A 17,594-nucleotide genomic window follows, 5' to 3' on the forward strand; every position below is an offset into this window, starting at 1 on the left:
TAGGTCCCAAGAAACAAAGAGATCTTCTGTTAAATCTGACAATTCATCTTGATGGTTTTAAAGTCGTCTCAAATAAAACTGTGAAGGACCTCGGCGTTACTCTTGACCCTGATCTCTCTTTTGACGAACATATCAAGACTGTTTCAAGGACAGCTTTTTTCCATCTACGTAACATTGCAAAAATCAGAAATTTTCTGTCCAAGAATGATGCAGAAAAATTAATCCATGCATTTGTTACTTCTAGGTTAGACTACTGCAATGCTCTACTTTCCGGCTACCCGGATAAAGCACTAAATAAACTTCAGTTAGTGCTAAATACGGCTGCTAGAATCCTGACTAGAACCAAGAAATCTAATCATATTACTCCAGTGCTAGCTTCCCTACACTGGCTTCCTTCTAAGGCAAGGGCTGATTTCAAGGTTTTACTGTTAACCTATAAAGCGTTACATGGGCTTGCTCCTACCTATCTTTCCGAGTTGGTCCTGCCGTACATACCAATACGTACGCTACGGTCACAAGACGCAGGCCTCCTAATTGTCCCTAGAATTTCTAAGCAAACAGCGGGAGGCAGGGCTTTCTCCTATAGATCTCCATTTTTATGGAACAGTCTGCCTACCCATGTGAGAGACGCAGACTCGGTCTCAACCTTTAAGTCTTTACTGAAGACTTATCTCTTCAGTAGGTCATATGATTGAGTGTAGTCTGGCCCAGGAGTGTGAAGGTGAACGGAAAGGCTCTGGAGCAACGAACCGCCCTTGCTGTCTCTGCCTGGCCGGTTCCCCTCTCTCCACTGGGATTCTCTGCCTCTTACCCTGTTACAGGGGCTGAGTCACTGGCTTACTGGTGCTCTTTCATGCCGTCCCTGGGAGGGGTGCGTCACTTGAGTGGGTTGAGTTACTGACGTGATCTTCCTGTCTGGGTTGGCGCCCCCCCTTGGTTTGTGCTGTGGTGGAGATCTTTGTTGGCTATACTCGGCCTTGTCTCAGGATTATAAGTTGGTGGTTGAAGATATCCCTCCAGTGGTGCGGGGGCTGTGCTTTGGCAAAGTGGGTGGGGTTATATCCTTCCTATTTGGCCCTGTCCGGGGGTATCTTCGGATGGGGCCACAGTGTCTCCTGACCGCTCCTGTCTCAGCCTCCAGTATTTATGCTGCAGTAGTTTGTGTCGGGGGGCTAGGGTCAGTTGGTTATACCTGGAGTACTTCTCCTGTCTTATCCAGTGTCCTGTGTGAATTTAAGTATGCTTTCTCTAATTCTCTCGTTCTCTATTTCTTTCTCTCTCTGAGAACCTGAGCCCTAGGACCATACGTCAGGACTACCGGGCATGATGACTCCCTGCTGCCTCCAGTCCGCCTGGCCTTGCTGCTATTCCAGTTTCAACGGTTCTGCCTGCGGTTACGGAACCCCTACCTGTCCCAGACCTGCTGTTTTCAACTCTTAATGATCGGCTATGAAAAGCCAACAGATTTATTCCTGATTATTATTTGACCATGCTTGTCATTTATGAACATTTTGAAAATCTTGGCTCTCTCTAATTTTCTCCTTCTCTCTTTCTTTCTCTCGGAGGACCTGAGCCCTGGGACCATACGTCGGGACTGCCGGGCGTGGTGGCTCCTTGCTGTCCCCAGTCCGCCTGGCCTTGCTGCTGTTCCGGTTTCAGCTGTTCTGCCTGCGGTTATGGAACCGCCACCTGTCCCAGACCTGTTGTTTTTCAACTCTTAATGATCGGCTATGAAAAGCCAACTGAATATTATTCATGATTATTATTTGACCATGCTTGTCACTTATGAACATTTTTGAACATCTTGGCATAGTTCTGTTATAATCTCCACCCGGCACAGCCAGAAGAGGACTGGCCACCCCTCATAGCCGGGTTCCTCTCTAGGTTTCTTCCTAGGTTTTGGCCTTTCTAGGGAGTTTTTCCTAGCCAAAGTGCTTCTACACCTGCATTCTAGCTGTTTGGGGTTTTAGGCTGGGTCTCTGTACAGCACTTCGAGATATTAGCTGATGTACGAAGGGCTATATAAAATAAACTTGATTGATTGTGAGGTTGAATGTCATCTTCATTATAGGTAGTGTATTGAAGAGGGTGTGAGGTTGAATGTCATCTTCATTATAGGTAGTGTATTGAAGAGGGTGTGAGGTTGAATGTCATCTTCATTATAAGTAGTGTATTGAAGAGGGTGTGAGGTTGAATGTCATCTTCATTATAGGTAGTGTATTGAAGAGGGTGTGAGGTTGAATGTCATCTTCATTATAGGTAGTGTATTGAAGAGGGTGTGAGGTTGAATGTCATCTTCAACATAGGTAGTGTATTGAAGAGGGTGTGAGGTTGAATGTCATCTCCATTATAGGTAGTGTATTGAAAAGGGTGTGAGGTTGAATGTCATCTTCATTATAGGTAGTGTATTGAAGAGGGTGTGAGGTTGAATGTCATCTTCATTATAGGTAGTGTATTGAAGAGGGTGTGAGGTTGAATGTCATCTTCATTATAGGTAGTGTATTGAAGAGGGTGTGAGGTTGAATGTCATCTTCATTATAGATAGTGTATTGAAGAGGGTGTGAGGTTGAATGTCATCTCCATTATAGGTAGTGTATTGAAGAGGGTGTGAGATTGAATGTCATCTTCATTATAGATAGTGTATTGAAGAGGGTGTGAGGTTGAATGTCATCTTCATTATAAGTAGTGTATTGAAGAGGGTGTGAGGTTGAATGTCATCTTCATTATAGGTAGTGTATTGAAGAGGGTGCCAGGTTGAATGTCATCTCCATTATAGGTAGTGTATTGAAGAGGGTGTGAGGTTGAATGTCATCTTCATTATTGGTAGTGTATTGAAGAGGGTGTGAGGTTGAATATCACCTTCATTATAGGTAGTGTATTGAAGAGGGTGTGAGGTTGAATGTCATCTCCATTATAGGTAGTGTATTGAAGAGGGTGTGAGGTTGAATGTCATCTCCATTATAGGTAGTGTATTGAATAGGGTGTGAGGTTGAATGTCATCTTCATTATAGGTAGTGTATTGAAGAGGGTGTGAGGTTGAATGTCATCTTCATTATAAGTAGTGTATTGAAGAGGGTGTGAGGTTGAATGTCATCTTCATTATAGGTAGTGTATTGAAGAGGGTGTGAGGTTGAATGTCATCTTCATTATAGGTAGTGCATTGAAGAGGGTGTGAGGTTGAATGTCATCTTCATTATAGGTAGTGTATTGATGAGGGTGTGAGGTTGAATGTCATCTCCATTATAGGTAGTGTATTGAAGAGGGTGTGAGGTTGAATGTCTTCTTCATTATAGGTAGTGTATTGAAGAGGGTGTGAGGTTGAATGTCATCTTCATTATTGTTAGTGTATTGAAGAGGGTGTGAGGTTGAATGTCATCTTCATTATAGGTAGTGTATTGATGAGGGTGTGAGGTTGAATGTCATCTTCATTATAGGTAGTGTTCTGAAGAGGGTGTGAGGTTGAACGTCATCTTCATTATAGGTAGTGTATTAAAGAGGGCGTGAGGTTGAATGTCATCTTCATTATAAGTAGTGTATTGAAGAGGGTGTGAGGTTGAATGTCATCTTCATTATAGGTAGTGTATTGAAGAGGGTGTGAGGTTGAATGTCCTCTCCATTATAGGTAGTGTATTGAAGAGGGTGTGAGGTAGAATGTCATCTTCATTATAGGTAGTGTATTGAAGAGGGTGTGAGGTTGAATGTCATCTTCATTATTGGTAGTGTATTGAAGAGGGTGTGAGGTTGAATATCACCTTCATTATAGGTAGTGTATTGAAGAGGGTGTGAGGTTGAATGTCATCTCCATTATAGGTAGTGTATTGAAGAGGGTGTGAGGTTGAATGTCATCTCCATTATAGGTAGTGTATTGAAGAGGGTGTGAGGTTGAATGTCATCTTCATTATAGGTAGTGTATTGAAGATTGTGTGAGGTTGAATGTCATCTTCATTATAATTAGTGTATTGAAGAGGATGTGAGGTTGAATGTCATCTTCATTATAAGTAGTGTATTGAAGAGGGTGTGAGGTTGAATGTCATCTTCATTATAGGTAGTGCATTGAAGAGGGTGTGAGGTTGAATGTCATTTTCATTATAGGTAGTGTATTGAAGAGGGTGTGAGGTTGAATGTCATCTTCATTATAGGTAGTGTATTGAAGAGGGTGTGAGGTTGAATGTCATCTTCATTATAGGTAGTGTATTGAAGAGGGTGTGAGGTTGAATGTCATCTTCATTATAGGTAGTGTATTGAAGAGGGTGTGAGGTTGAATGTCATCTCCATTATAGGTAGTGTATTGAAGAGGGTGTGAGGTTGAATGTCATCTTCATTATAGGTAGTGTATTGAAGAGGGTGTGAGGTTGAATGTCATCTTCATTATAGGTAGTGTATTGAAGAGGGTGTGAGGTTGAATGTCATCTTCATTATAGGTAGTGTATTGACGAGGGTGTGAGGTTGAATGTCATCTTCATTATAGGTAGTGTATTGAAGAGGGTGTGAGGTTGAATGTCATCTTCATTATAGGTAGTGTATTGAAGAGGGTGTGAGGTTGAATGTTATCTTCATTATAGGTAGTGTATTGAAGAGGGTGTGAGGTTGAATGTCATCTTCATTATAGGTAGTGTATTGAAGAGGGTGTGAGGTAGAATGTCATCTTCATTATAGGTAGTGTATTGAAGAGGGTGTGAGCTTGAATGTCATCTTCATTATAGGTAGTGTATTGACGAGGGTGTGAGGTTGAATGTCATCTTCATTATAGGTAGTGTATTGAAGAGGGTGTGAGGTTGAATGTCATCTTCATTATAGGTAGTGTATTGAAGAGGGTGTGAGGTTGAATGTCATCTTCATTATAGGTAGTGTATTGAAGAGGGTGTGAGGTTGAATGTCATCTTCATTATAGGTAGTGTATTGAAGAGGGTGTGAGGTTGAATGTCATCTCCATTATAGGTAGTGTATTGAAGAGGGTGTGAGGTTGAATGTCATCTTCATTATAGGTAGTGTATTGAAGAGGGTGTCAGGTTGAATGTCATCTTCATTATAGGTAGTGTATTGAAGAGGGTGTGAGGTTGAATGTCATCTTCATTATAGGTAGTGTATTGAAGAGGGTGTGAGGTTGAATGTCATCTTCATTATAGGTAGTGTATTGAAGAGGGTGTGAGGTTGAATGTCATCTTCATTATAGGTAGTGTATTGAAGAGGGTGTGAGGTTGAATGTCATCTCCATTATAGGTAGTGTATTGAAGAGGGTGTGAGGTTGAATGTCATCTTCATTATAGGTAGTGTATTGAAGAGGGTGTGAGGTTGAATGTCATCTTCATTATAGGTAGTGTATTGAAGAGGGTGTGAGGTTGAATGTCATCTTCATTATAGGTAGTGTATTGAAGAGGGTGTGAGGTTGAATGTCATCTCTATTATAGGTAGTGTATTGAAGAGTGTGTGAGGTTGAATGTCATATCCATTATAGGTAGTGTATTGAAGAGGGTGTGAGGTTGAATGTCATCTTCATTATAGGTAGTGTATTGACGAGGGTGTGAGGTTGAATGTCATCTTCATTATAGGTAGTGTATTGAAGAGGGTGTGAGGTTGAATGTCATCTTCATTATAGGTAGTGTATTGAAGAGGGTGTGAGGTTGAATGTCATCTTCATTATAGGTAGTGTTCTGAAGAGGGTGTGAGGTTGAACGTCATCTTCATTATAGGTAGTGTTCTGAAGAGGGTGTGAGGTTGAACGTCATCTTCATTATAGGTAGTGTATTAAAGAGGGTGTGAGGTTGAATGTCATCTTCATTATAGGTAGTGTATTGAAGAGGGTGTGAGGTTGAATGTCATCTTCATTATAGGTAGTGTATTGAAGAGGGTGTGAGGTTGAATGTCATCTTCATTATAGGTAGTGTATTGAAGAGGGTGTGAGGTTGAATGTCATCTCCATTATAGGTAGTGTATTGAAGAGGGTGTGAGGTTGAATGTCATCTTCATTATAGGTAGTGTATTGAAGAGGGTGTGAGGTTGAATGTCATCTTCATTATAGGTAGTGTATTGAAGAGGGTGTGAGGTTGAATGTCATCTTCATTATAGATAGTGTATTGAAGAGGGTGTGAGGTTGAATGTCATCTCCATTATAGGTAGTGTATTGAAGAGGGTGTGAGATTGAATGTCATCTTCATTATAGATAGTGTATTGAAGAGGGTGTGAGGTTGAATGTCATCTTCATTATAAATAGTGTATTGAAGAGGGTGTGAGGTTGAACGTCATCTTCATTATAAGTAGTGTATTGAAGAGGGTGCCAGGTTGAATGTCATCTCCATTATAGGTAGTGTATTGAAGAGGGTGTGAGGTTGAATGTCATCTTCATTATAGGTAGTGTATTGAAGAGGGTGTGAGGTTGAATGTCATCTCCATTATAGGTAGTGTATTGAAGAGGGTGTGAGGTTGAATGTCATCTCCATTATAGGTAGTGTATTGAATAGGGTGTGAGGTTGAATGTCATCTTCATTATAGGTAGTGTATTGAAGAGGTTGTGAGGTTGAATGTCATCTTCATTATAAGTAGTGTATTGAAGAGGGTGTGAGGTTGAATGTCATCTTCATTATAAGTAGTGTATTGAAGAGGGTGTGAGGTTGAATGTCATCTTCATTATAGGTAGTGCATTGAAGAGGGTGTGAGGTTGAATGTCATCTTCATTATAGGTAGTGTATTGATGAGGGTGTGAGGTTGAATGTCATCTCCATTATAGGTAGTGTATTGAAGAGGGTGTGAGGTTGAATGTCATCTTCATTATAGGTAGTGTATTGAAGAGGGTGTGAGGTTGAATGTCATCTTCATTATAGGTAGTGTATTGAAGAGGGTGTGAGGTTGAATGTCATCTTCGTTATAGGTAGTGTATTGAAGAGGGTGTGAGGTTGAATGTCATCTTCATTATTGTTAGTGTATTGAAGAGGGTGTGAGGTTGAATGTCATCTTCATTATAGGTAGTGTATTGATGAGGGTGTGAGGTTGAATGTCATCTTCATTATAGGTAGTGTTCTGAAGAGGGTGTGAGGTTGAACGTCATCTTCATTATAGGTAGTGTATTAAAGAGGGCGTGAGGTTGAATGTCATCTTCATTATAAGTAGTGTATTGAAGAGGGTGTGAGGTTGAATGTCATCTTCATTATAGGTAGTGTATTGAAGAGGGTGTGAGGTTGAATGTCCTCTCCATTATAGGTAGTGTATTGAAGAGGGTGTGAGGTAGAATGTCATCTTCATTATAGGTAGTGTATTGAAGAGGGTGTGAGGTTGAATGTCATCTTCATTATTGGTAGTGTATTGAAGAGGGTGTGAGGTTGAATATCACCTTCATTATAGGTAGTGTATTGAAGAGGGTGTGAGGTTGAATGTCATCTCCATTATAGGTAGTGTATTGAAGAGGGTGTGAGGTTGAATGTCATCTCCATTATAGGTAGTGTATTGAAGAGGGTGTGAGGTTGAATGTCATCTTCATTATAGGTAGTGCATTGAAGAGGGTGTGAGGTTGAATGTCATCTTCATTATAGGTAGTGTATTGAAGAGGGTGTGAGGTTGAATGTCATCTTCATTATAGGTAGTGTATTGAAGAGGGTGTGAGGTTGAATGTCATCTTCATTATAGGTAGTGTATTGAAGAGGGCGTGAGTTTGAATGTCATCTTCATTATAGGTAGTGTATTGAAGAGGGTGTGAGGTTGAATGTCATCTCCATTATAGGTAGTGTATTGAAGAGGGTGTGAGGTTGAATGTCATCTTCATTATAGGTAGTGTATTGAAGAGGGTGTGAGGTTGAATGTCATCTTCATTATAGGTAGTGTATTGAAGAGGGTGTGAGGTTGAATGTCATCTTCATTATAGGTAGTGTATTGACGAGGGTGTGAGGTTGAATGTCATCTTCATTATAGGTAGTGTATTGAAGAGGGTGTGAGGTTGAATGTCATCTTCATTATAGGTAGTGTATTGAAGAGGGTGTGAGGTTGAATGTCATCTTCATTATAGGTAGTGTATTGAAGAGGGTGTGAGGTAGAATGTCATCTTCATTATAGGTAGTGTATTGAAGAGGGTGTGAGCTTGAATGTCATCTTCATTATAGGTAGTGTATTGAAGAGGGTGTGAGGTTGAATGTCATCTTCATTATAGGTAGTGTATTGAAGAGGGTGTCAGGTTGAATGTCCTCTTCATTATAGGTAGTGTATTGAAGAGGGTGTGAGGTTGAATGTCATCTCCATTATAGGTAGTGTATTGAAGAGGGTGTGAGGTTGAATGTCATCTTCATTATAGGTAGTGTATTGAAGAGGGTGTGAGGTTGAATGTCATCTTCATTATAGGTAGTGTATTGAAGAGGGTGTGAGGTTGAATGTCATCTTCATTATAGGTAGTGTATTGAAGAGGGTGTGAGGTTGAATGTCATCTTCATTATAGGTAGTGTATTGAAGAGGGTGTGAGGTTGAATGTCATCTCCATTATAGGTAGTGTATTGAAGAGTGTGTGAGGTTGAATGTCATCTTCATTATAGGTAGTGTATTGAAGAGGGTGTGAGGTTGAATGTCATCTTCATTATAGGTAGTGTATTGACGAGGGTGTGAGGTTGAATGTCATCTTCATTATAGGTAGTGTATTGAAGAGGGTGTGAGGTTGAATGTCATCTTCATTATAGGTAGTGTATTGAAGAGGGTGTGAGGTTGAATGTCATCTTCATTATAGGTAGTGTTCTGAAGAGGGTGTGAGGTTGAACGTCATCTTCATTATAGGTAGTGTTCTGAAGAGGGTGTGAGGTTGAACGTCATCTTCATTATAGGTAGTGTATTAAAGAGGGTGTGAGGTTGAATGTCATCTTCATTATAGGTAGTGTATTGAAGAGGGTGTGAGGTTGAATGTCATCTTCATTATAGGTAGTGTATTGAAGAGGGTGTGAGGTTGAATGTCATCTTCATTATAGGTTGTGTATTGAAGAGGGTGTGAGGTTGAATGTCATCTTCATTATAAGTAGTGTATTGAAGAGGGTGTGAGGTTGAATGTCATCTTCATTATAGGTAGTGTATTGAAGAGGGTGTGAGGTTGAATTTCATCTTCATTATAGGTAGTGTATTGAAGAGGGTGTGAGGTTGAATGTCATCTTCATTATAGGTTGTGTATTGAAGAGGGTGTGAGGTTGAATGTCATCTTCATTATAGGTAGTGTATTGAAGAGGGTGTGAGGTTGAATCTCATCTTCATTATAGGTAGTGTATTGAAGAGGGTGTGAGGTTGAATGTCATCTTCATTATAAGTAGTGTATTGAAGAGGGTGTGAGGTTGAATGTCATCTTCATTATAAGTAGTGTATTGAAGAGGGTGTGAGGTTGAATGTCATCTTCATTATAGGTAGTGTATTGAAGAGGGTGTGAGGTTGAATTTCATCTTCATTATAGGTAGTGTATTGAAGAGGGTGTGAGGTTGAATGTCATCTTCATTATAGGTTGTGTATTGAAGAGGGTGTGAGGTTGAATGTCATCTTCATTATAGGTAGTGTTCTGAAGAGGGTGTGAGGTTGAACGTCATCTTCATTATAGGTAGTGTATTGAAGAGGGTGTGAGGTTGAATGTCATCTTCATTATAGGTAGTGTATTGAAGAGGGTGTGAGGTTGAATGTCATCTTCATTATAGGTAGTGTATTGAAGAGGGTGTGAGGTTGAATGTCATCTTCATTATAGGTAGTGTATTGAAGAGGGTGTGAGGTTGAATGTCATCTTCATTATAGGTAGTGTATTGAAGAGGGTGTGAGGTTGAATGTCATCTCCATTATAGGTAGTGTATTGAAGAGGGTGTGAGGTTGAATGTCATCTTCATTATAGGTAGTGTATTGAAGAGGGTGTGAGGTTGAATGTCATCTTCATTATAGGTAGTGTTTTGAAGAGGGTGTGAGGTTGAATGTCATCTTCATTATAGGTAGTGTATTGAAGAGGGTGTGAGGTTGAATGTCATCTCCATTATAGGTAGTGTATTGAAGAGTGTGTGAGGTTGAATGTCATCTTCATTATAGGTAGTGTATTGAAGAGGGTGTGAGGTTGAATGTCATCTCCATTATAGGTAGTGTATTGAAGAGTGTGTGAGGTTGAATGTCATCTTCATTATAGGTAGTGTATTGAAGAGGGTGTGAGGTTGAATGTCATCTTCATTATAGGTAGTGTATTGAAGAGGGTGTGAGGTTGAATGTCATCTTCATTATAGGTAGTGTATTGAAGAGGGTGTGAGGTTGAATGTCATCTTCATTATAGGTAGTGTATTGAAGAGGGTGTGAGGTTGAACGTCATCTTCATTATAGGTAGTGTTCTGAAGAGGGTGTGAGGTTGAACGTCATCTTCATTATAGGTAGTGTTCTGAAGAGGGTGTGAGGTTGAACGTCATCTTCATTATAGGTAGTGTATTGAAGAGGGTGTGAGGTTGAATCTCATCTTCATTATAGGTAGTGTATTGAAGAGGGTGTGAGGTTGAATGTCATCTTCATTATAAGTAGTGTATTGAAGAGGGTGTGAGGTTGAATGTCATCTTCATTATAAGTAGTGTATTGAAGAGGGTGTGAGGTTGAATGTCATCTTCATTATAGGTAGTGTATTGAAGAGGGTGTGAGGTTGAATTTCATCTTCATTATAGGTAGTGTATTGAAGAGGGTGTGAGGTTGAATGTCATCTTCATTATAGGTTGTGTATTGAAGAGGGTGTGAGGTTGAATGTCATCTTCATTATAGGTAGTGTATTGAAGAGGGTGTGAGGTTGAATCTCATCTTCATTATAGGTAGTGTATTGAAGAGGGTGTGAGGTTGAATGTCATCTTCATTATAAGTAGTGTATTGAAGAGGGTGTGAGGTTGAATGTCATCTTCATTATAGGTAGTGTATTGAAGAGGGTGTGAGGTTGAATGTCATCTTCAATATAGGTAGTGTATTGAAAAGGGTGTGAGGTTGAATGTCATCTCCATTATAGGTAGTGTATTGAAGAGGGTGTGAGGTTGAATGTCATCTTCATTATAGGTAGTGTATTGAAGAGGGTGTGAGGTTGAATGTCATCTTCATTATAGGTAGTGTATTGAAGAGGGTGTGAGGTTGAATGTCATCTTCATTATAGGTAGTGTATTGAAGAGGGTGTGAGGTTGAATGTCATCTTCATTATAGGTTGTGTATTGAAGAGGGTGTGAGGTTGAATGTCATCTTCATTATAGGTAGTGTATTGAAGAGGGTGTGAGGTTGAATCTCATCTTCATTATAGGTAGTGTATTGAAGAGGGTGTGAGGTTGAATGTCATCTTCATTATAAGTAGTGTATTGAAGAGGGTGTGAGGTTGAATGTCATCTTCATTATAAGTAGTGTATTGAAGAGGGTGTGAGGTTGAATGTCATCTTCATTATAGGTAGTGTATTGAAGAGGGTGTGAGGTTGAATTTCATCTTCATTATAGGTAGTGTATTGAAGAGGGTGTGAGGTTGAATGTCATCTTCATTATAGGTTGTGTATTGAAGAGGGTGTGAGGTTGAATGTCATCTTCATTATAGGTAGTGTATTGAAGAGGGTGTGAGGTTGAATCTCATCTTCATTATAGGTAGTGTATTGAAGAGGGTGTGAGGTTGAATGTCATCTTCATTATAAGTAGTGTATTGAAGAGGGTGTGAGGTTGAATGTCATCTTCATTATAGGTAGTGTATTGAAGAGGGTGTGAGGTTGAATGTCATCTTCAATATAGGTAGTGTATTGAAAAGGGTGTGAGGTTGAATGTCATCTCCATTATAGGTAGTGTATTGAAGAGGGTGTGAGGTTGAATGTCATCTTCATTATAGGTAGTGTATTGAAGAGGGTGTGAGGTTGAATGTCATCTTCATTATAGGTAGTGTATTGAAGAGGGTGTGAGGTTGAATGTCATCTTCATTATAGGTAGTGTATTGACGAGGGTGTGAGGTTGAATGTCATCTTCATTATAGGTAGTGTATTGAAGAGGGTGTGAGGTTGAATGTCATCTTCATTATAGGTAGTGTATTGAAGAGGGTGTGAGGTTGAATGTCATCTTCATTATAGGTAGTGTTCTGAAGAGGGTGTGAGGTTGAACGTCATCTTCATTATAGGTAGTGTTCTGAAGAGGGTGTGAGGTTGAACGTCATCTTCATTATAGGTAGTGTATTAAAGAGGGTGTGAGGTTGAATGTCATCTTCATTATAGGTAGTGTATTGAAGAGGGTGTGAGGTTGAATGTCATCTTCATTATAGGTAGTGTATTGAAGAGGGTGTGAGGTTGAATGTCATCTTCATTATAGGTTGTGTATTGAAGAGGGTGTGAGGTTGAATGTCATCTTCATTATAAGTAGTGTATTGAAGAGGGTGTGAGGTTGAATGTCATCTTCATTATAGGTAGTGTATTGAAGAGGGTGTGAGGTTGAATTTCATCTTCATTATAGGTAGTGTATTGAAGAGGGTGTGAGGTTGAATGTCATCTTCATTATAGGTTGTGTATTGAAGAGGGTGTGAGGTTGAATGTCATCTTCATTATAGGTAGTGTATTGAAGAGGGTGTGAGGTTGAATGTCATCTTCATTATAGGTAGTGTATTGAAGAGGGTGTGAGGTTGAATGTTTTCTAACAAAAGGTCTCTACGAGCTGCCAACTATCTGGAGTGGTCAAAGGGTTAACAGAATAAACAGGATTAAATAAAGAGCTGCCAGGGAGGATTTCTCCCTTCACTACCATTCAGAACATTTCCTATCAAAGGGAACAGACAAGGTAGAGGAAGCATTTCTGTTTAACACAGAGGACAACATTCAACTATTCCAATAGACCTTTTGATCATCAAATTAAAAGGTGAAAATTGAAGTGGAGAGGAAAACTTTTCTGAGTGCATTGTAGTGGTACCTTCAGGCATTTGGAAATTTCTCCCAAGGATGAACCAGACTTGTGGAGGTATACCATTTTTTTTCTGAGGTCTTGGCTTATTTCCCCATGTCAAGCAAAGAGGCACTGAGTTTGAAGGTAGGCCTTGAAATACATCCACAGGTACACCTCCAATTGACTCAAATAATGTCAATTAGCCTACCAGAAGCTTCTAATGCCATGACATCATTTTCTGAATTCTCCAAGCTGTTTAAATGCACAGTCAGCTTAGTGTATGTCAACTTTTGACCCACTGGAATTGTGATACAGTGAATTATAAGTGAAATAATCTGTCTGTAAACAATTGTTGGAAAAATTACTTGCGTCATGCACAAAGTAGCTGTCCTAACCGACTTGCCAAAACTATAGTTTGTTAAGAATTTTGTGGAGTGGTTGAAAAACTAGTTTTAATGACTCCAACCTAAGTGTATGTAAACTTCCGACTTCAACTGTACCTGAGACGGGAGTACTGGACATAAGGTCAGACTGGAAGGGAGAGGGATGAGTAGGGAAAGGGGAGTACTGGACATAAGGTCAGACTAGAAGGGAGAGGGATGAGTCGGGAATGGGGAGTACTGGACATAAGGTCAGACTGGAAGGGAGAGGGATGAGTAGGGAAAGGGGAGAAAGAGACCGACAGAAGCAGGTAGAACTTGAGCGTTATCAATCTTTCTCATAGATCCAAGATATGTTCATAGTTACATCCAAGATATGCTCAAAGTTGGAGGTTGCAGTTTGAGTGTGCTTGTTACTTAGGACAGTCATGATGGGATGTGTGTAGGCTATACAGTACCTGCATCTTTGACCCAGTGCAGTATGGAGGTGATCTGTTGCCCTTGGTGGCGTTACACTGTTTACAGACAGCCTTTGCACTCAGCCCTCCCTGGAACTTGGTCTGTGGCTGCCAACTTTTCCACCTCGATCATTACACAGACCCATTACTATGATATGAGAATGCTTGCATTGTAGCTGTTTTAATGATTGTGTTAAGTGAACCTAAATCTCAAAAACCTCTACCTATCAATATATTCAAAACTACAGCCCTATCCCATTTACCAGGTACTCCTCACAGTCAAACAGAATATGAAAGTGGAAAGGAGCCTGATTTGTGATAAAATGGAGATCAAATAGTGTGGTAAACCCATATAAGTGGTGAGGGCTAAGATGAGGAGTGCTCAGAGCGCACACAAAAAGTTAATAGGTTAAGAGTTCAGGGGACCTGAAACACGTCGCTACTACCATCACTAACCTGTTACAGAGGTCAGACTATACAAATCTGTTGTGTAGGATTAAGGTTAAGTCACCTCTTCCATCCCTGAACTACACAGATGGAACTTCTGCACAAAAGAGAACAGTCAGAACACATAACTCTGCAGATGGGAGAACTTTAGAAGCAGAGACAATGAAAACACACAAATGCAATTTCTCTGGTTGGGTGAGACTTACATAATGCCCAGTCGGCTTCCTCATTCCACAGGACAATTAAGTAGAGTAAAGGCTTTCAGTTTCTTTGTGTGGGACAACAGAGTGAGAGGACATGGTGGGGAGAAACAGTTTAAAATCTGACATTACTGTGAAACTACATGTAGGCTGTCAGTCCTCCCCTCTGGATAAAAATCAATATATTAAAATGGTGTCTTATTTGCAATGTTCTTTATTATCTTTTCCAGTTTCAGATATGAAAAGAGGCATTCATTTTCTTAATTAAATACTTCATAAAGTAAAGCAAAAAAGTATTTACAAAATATTCAATTAAATTGTAATCAATGACTTCAGGTGGAGCATTACAAGCACCTGCTAGCTGAGGAGAGAAAAATATAAATACAGAGAACTGCCACTGTTTCAGAAAAAAAAATACATGGCATAACATTAGCATTTTTATTTTTGAAAAACAAAACAAAAAAAGCAATATATTACATAACTCTCCTGAAATGCATTTCCACTAAACGGAAGCAGAAAAAGCCTTAGGAAACGTGAATGTAATTTTATACTCTTTTTGAAATTGCTTTTTTAAAGATGATTTATATATATACCTTTCAAGTTTGAATGATGATTTTGTCTTTTTAAAAATCCACGTCGTTGCAAGCCCGTTCTCCCTTTCCAGACCCACAGTTTTTGGAAGTGTAGGAGAAATGTAACACGGGACAAAATGGGGTTGGCGAGCATGGCCATAAGGAAGCATTGTGACCCCCAGCAGCAAAAGGTCATTGTCCATCGCCCCACTGTCCCTCTCCACCAGACAGGAAGTCCACAGGAGTCTCAAAGACTACACACTGTAATGTTCAAAGAACGCGAGCTCCAGCATGTCCACTTTTCTTTATACAGATTTTCTTTTATCTAAAAAAAAGAAACACTTCAATCATCCTAAACTCAAAAAGAAAGAGCTAAATCGCTGACAGAGTCGTATAGAATCATACATACAACATGATGGCCATCATGTCTCATTCAACAGGATATATGATGTAATCAAAAATATATATGAGCAGCCTTTATTAGTTCGGTCTGTTGGGGATTTAATCTTTTGTTGTTTTGCTAAACATCATGAATAGTGTTGCTACGGCAACGTGACGCCTTTAAAACAAGGGATAAAACCTCAAAACACTGAAGGAAACAGCCACCCCTACAGCTTGTTGTAACGCTTATCGCTCTCTCGCAATTAGTTTCTCAATTTAGTTCAAACACATTCGGCAGCGCAAAATAAACAAAACTGAAGAAAATAAAACAAAAAACGATTGCATGTTCAATCCGTAGTAGAATCTCCTAGCTGATTTTTTCCTCTTTTTTTTAACGCCCCATGTTCCTGAATCATCATCAACAGGATGTTCTTTTTTCTCCTGCAGGTCTTTCCCAGAGTCCAGGGGGCACCGGTGAGCAGGTTCTAGCTGTTGTTGTCAGACTCCTCGTCCTCGGCCTCACGGAGCCAGGTGAAGAAGGCGGTGACGGACTTCAGGGCCACACCCTTGCCCTGCATCTCTGCGGGGTCCTTGCTGGACTCCCACTTGTAGAAGGCCTCCTCTTTGATCACGTCCTCATCGTACAGCGTGTCAAAGAACATCCGCAGCAGGTCTACAAGAAAGGAGGAAGAGAGCATGTCAACAATGTAAGCAGAGGGAGACAGGATTTCAATACACAATGTGCACAAAAATAACATCTAGGATACAAATTGGTCAACCACACCCCTCAGTCAAATAACCCCTATTAAAAAAAATAAAGATAAAGGCTAACATTACGAGACAAACACAGGACAAATCTGAGTCTTCAGCATGTTAAAAAACAAACTAACGAGATGCACGATATATCGGTGAATATCTCAGAATCGGCCGATATTAGCTAAAAATGCCAACATCGGTATGGGCCCGATGTCTTGTTTAACGCCGATGTTAAAAAACGATGTCAAAGCTTCCGTGCATACCTATATACCATATAGGTACATGACGTAATGACTCCACATAAAATGTTGCACTGCACATGCAACACAGCATTCCTAACCCAGCCCATAATGTCTGCTGTGTGGATCGAGCAGACAACAAGTCCAGCAGTCATTTGAAAGAGTAAGACAACTTCAGTGAGACAACTCAAAGGATAAATCCATCAAAGCCAAGATAATGGAATTCATTGCCCTTGACAATCAACCGTTCTCTGTCGTGGGTGATGTTGACTTTCGACGACTGGTCGAGCACCGGTACACACTACCAAGTGTGCTATTTTTCAGATGTTGCCCTACCGGAGTTACACAGTGGTAGCGTCACTATTAGCTTCCCTACATACATACTATGCAATGCCGTTTGGGTCTTTGCGTGTCAAAAAAGATAAAGAAGCACTGTCAAAGCAGTACAAAAAAGTCTGCAAACAAGCAAACAACAGCCACAAACTACGTGTTTACAATACAGCGTTGGTAATAAAGCATCATTTGTTTGCCTGCAACTTCTGGGGTAGCTAGCTTTAGCGTGGTACCTAGCTAGCACCAAAACAACCAGCATGAAAATAATGACAAGTGGAAACAGCAGCCATTTTCATTATTCTTAGCAATGATTTAGGAATCCTTGTGAGTAAGTATTAGCTAGGTAGCCACTTGTTGTTTGTCTGATGAAATTGAACTTCAGTTCATGAAAATAAATACCTAGCCAGCTACTTAACTCTGTTGCCCAAAGCTAACGTTATAAGTAGCCAGCTAGCTTCATCTGGCTAGTGAGGCTCAACCGGACTGGGGTATGTGTTGTGAAGCTAGCCACAATAAGGATTAGGCACAATAGTGGAATTGCGGTTTGCCTTCAAAATAAAAGTGTATCATTGACAGTGATGCAAATGAAGACAAATAGTAGAATTATGCCATACTTTTATTTTGAAGGCTAACCGCAAAGTCCACTATTGTGGTGAATTCTTATTGTGGCTAGCTTCACATAGATGGGTCCGATCACCATTAATCAAATAAGAACTGTCTTATAAATGAGGGTTATTTTAGATGACACCTAGTTTGTGTCATTTTTGGGGAAGAACATGGTTTGCATCCATGAGCTAGCTCGCTTAAAAAACACACAAAAAAACAGCTCTGTAGATGCGCAGACAACTTTACCAGCATCACAGCATACGTATCGATGAATTGTTGTGACATGAAATACGTGTGCGCGTAATCAATGTGTAATAACTACGTAAAAAATGTATGAACGCGTTAAATTATTATGCAGTCATATTCAGGTCCTGATTGGTCAAATAGT

The 17,594-nt window shown here is 40.0% G+C and overlaps 1 protein-coding gene across 10 annotated transcripts in view; it reads right to left on the reverse strand.

The window, feature by feature from the left end:
• Window positions 1-14,517: 14,517 nt before the first annotated feature.
• LOC129866083 (eukaryotic translation initiation factor 4 gamma 1-like) overlaps window positions 14,518-17,594 on the reverse strand; it is a 79,832-nt gene continuing 76,755 nt past the window's right edge. For all 10 annotated transcript variants that reach the window (XM_055939241.1, XM_055939242.1, XM_055939247.1 and 7 more), the window contains one exon: window positions 14,518-15,945. In XM_055939241.1, coding sequence (XP_055795216.1) covers window positions 15,758-15,945 — 188 coding nt within the window. In that variant the 3' untranslated portion in view covers window positions 14,518-15,757. The remainder of the gene's footprint in view (window positions 15,946-17,594) is intronic.

Source organism: Salvelinus fontinalis, chromosome 11 (assembly GCF_029448725.1).
Source record: "Salvelinus fontinalis isolate EN_2023a chromosome 11, ASM2944872v1, whole genome shotgun sequence".
Lineage (NCBI taxonomy): Eukaryota > Metazoa > Chordata > Actinopteri > Salmoniformes > Salmonidae > Salvelinus > Salvelinus fontinalis.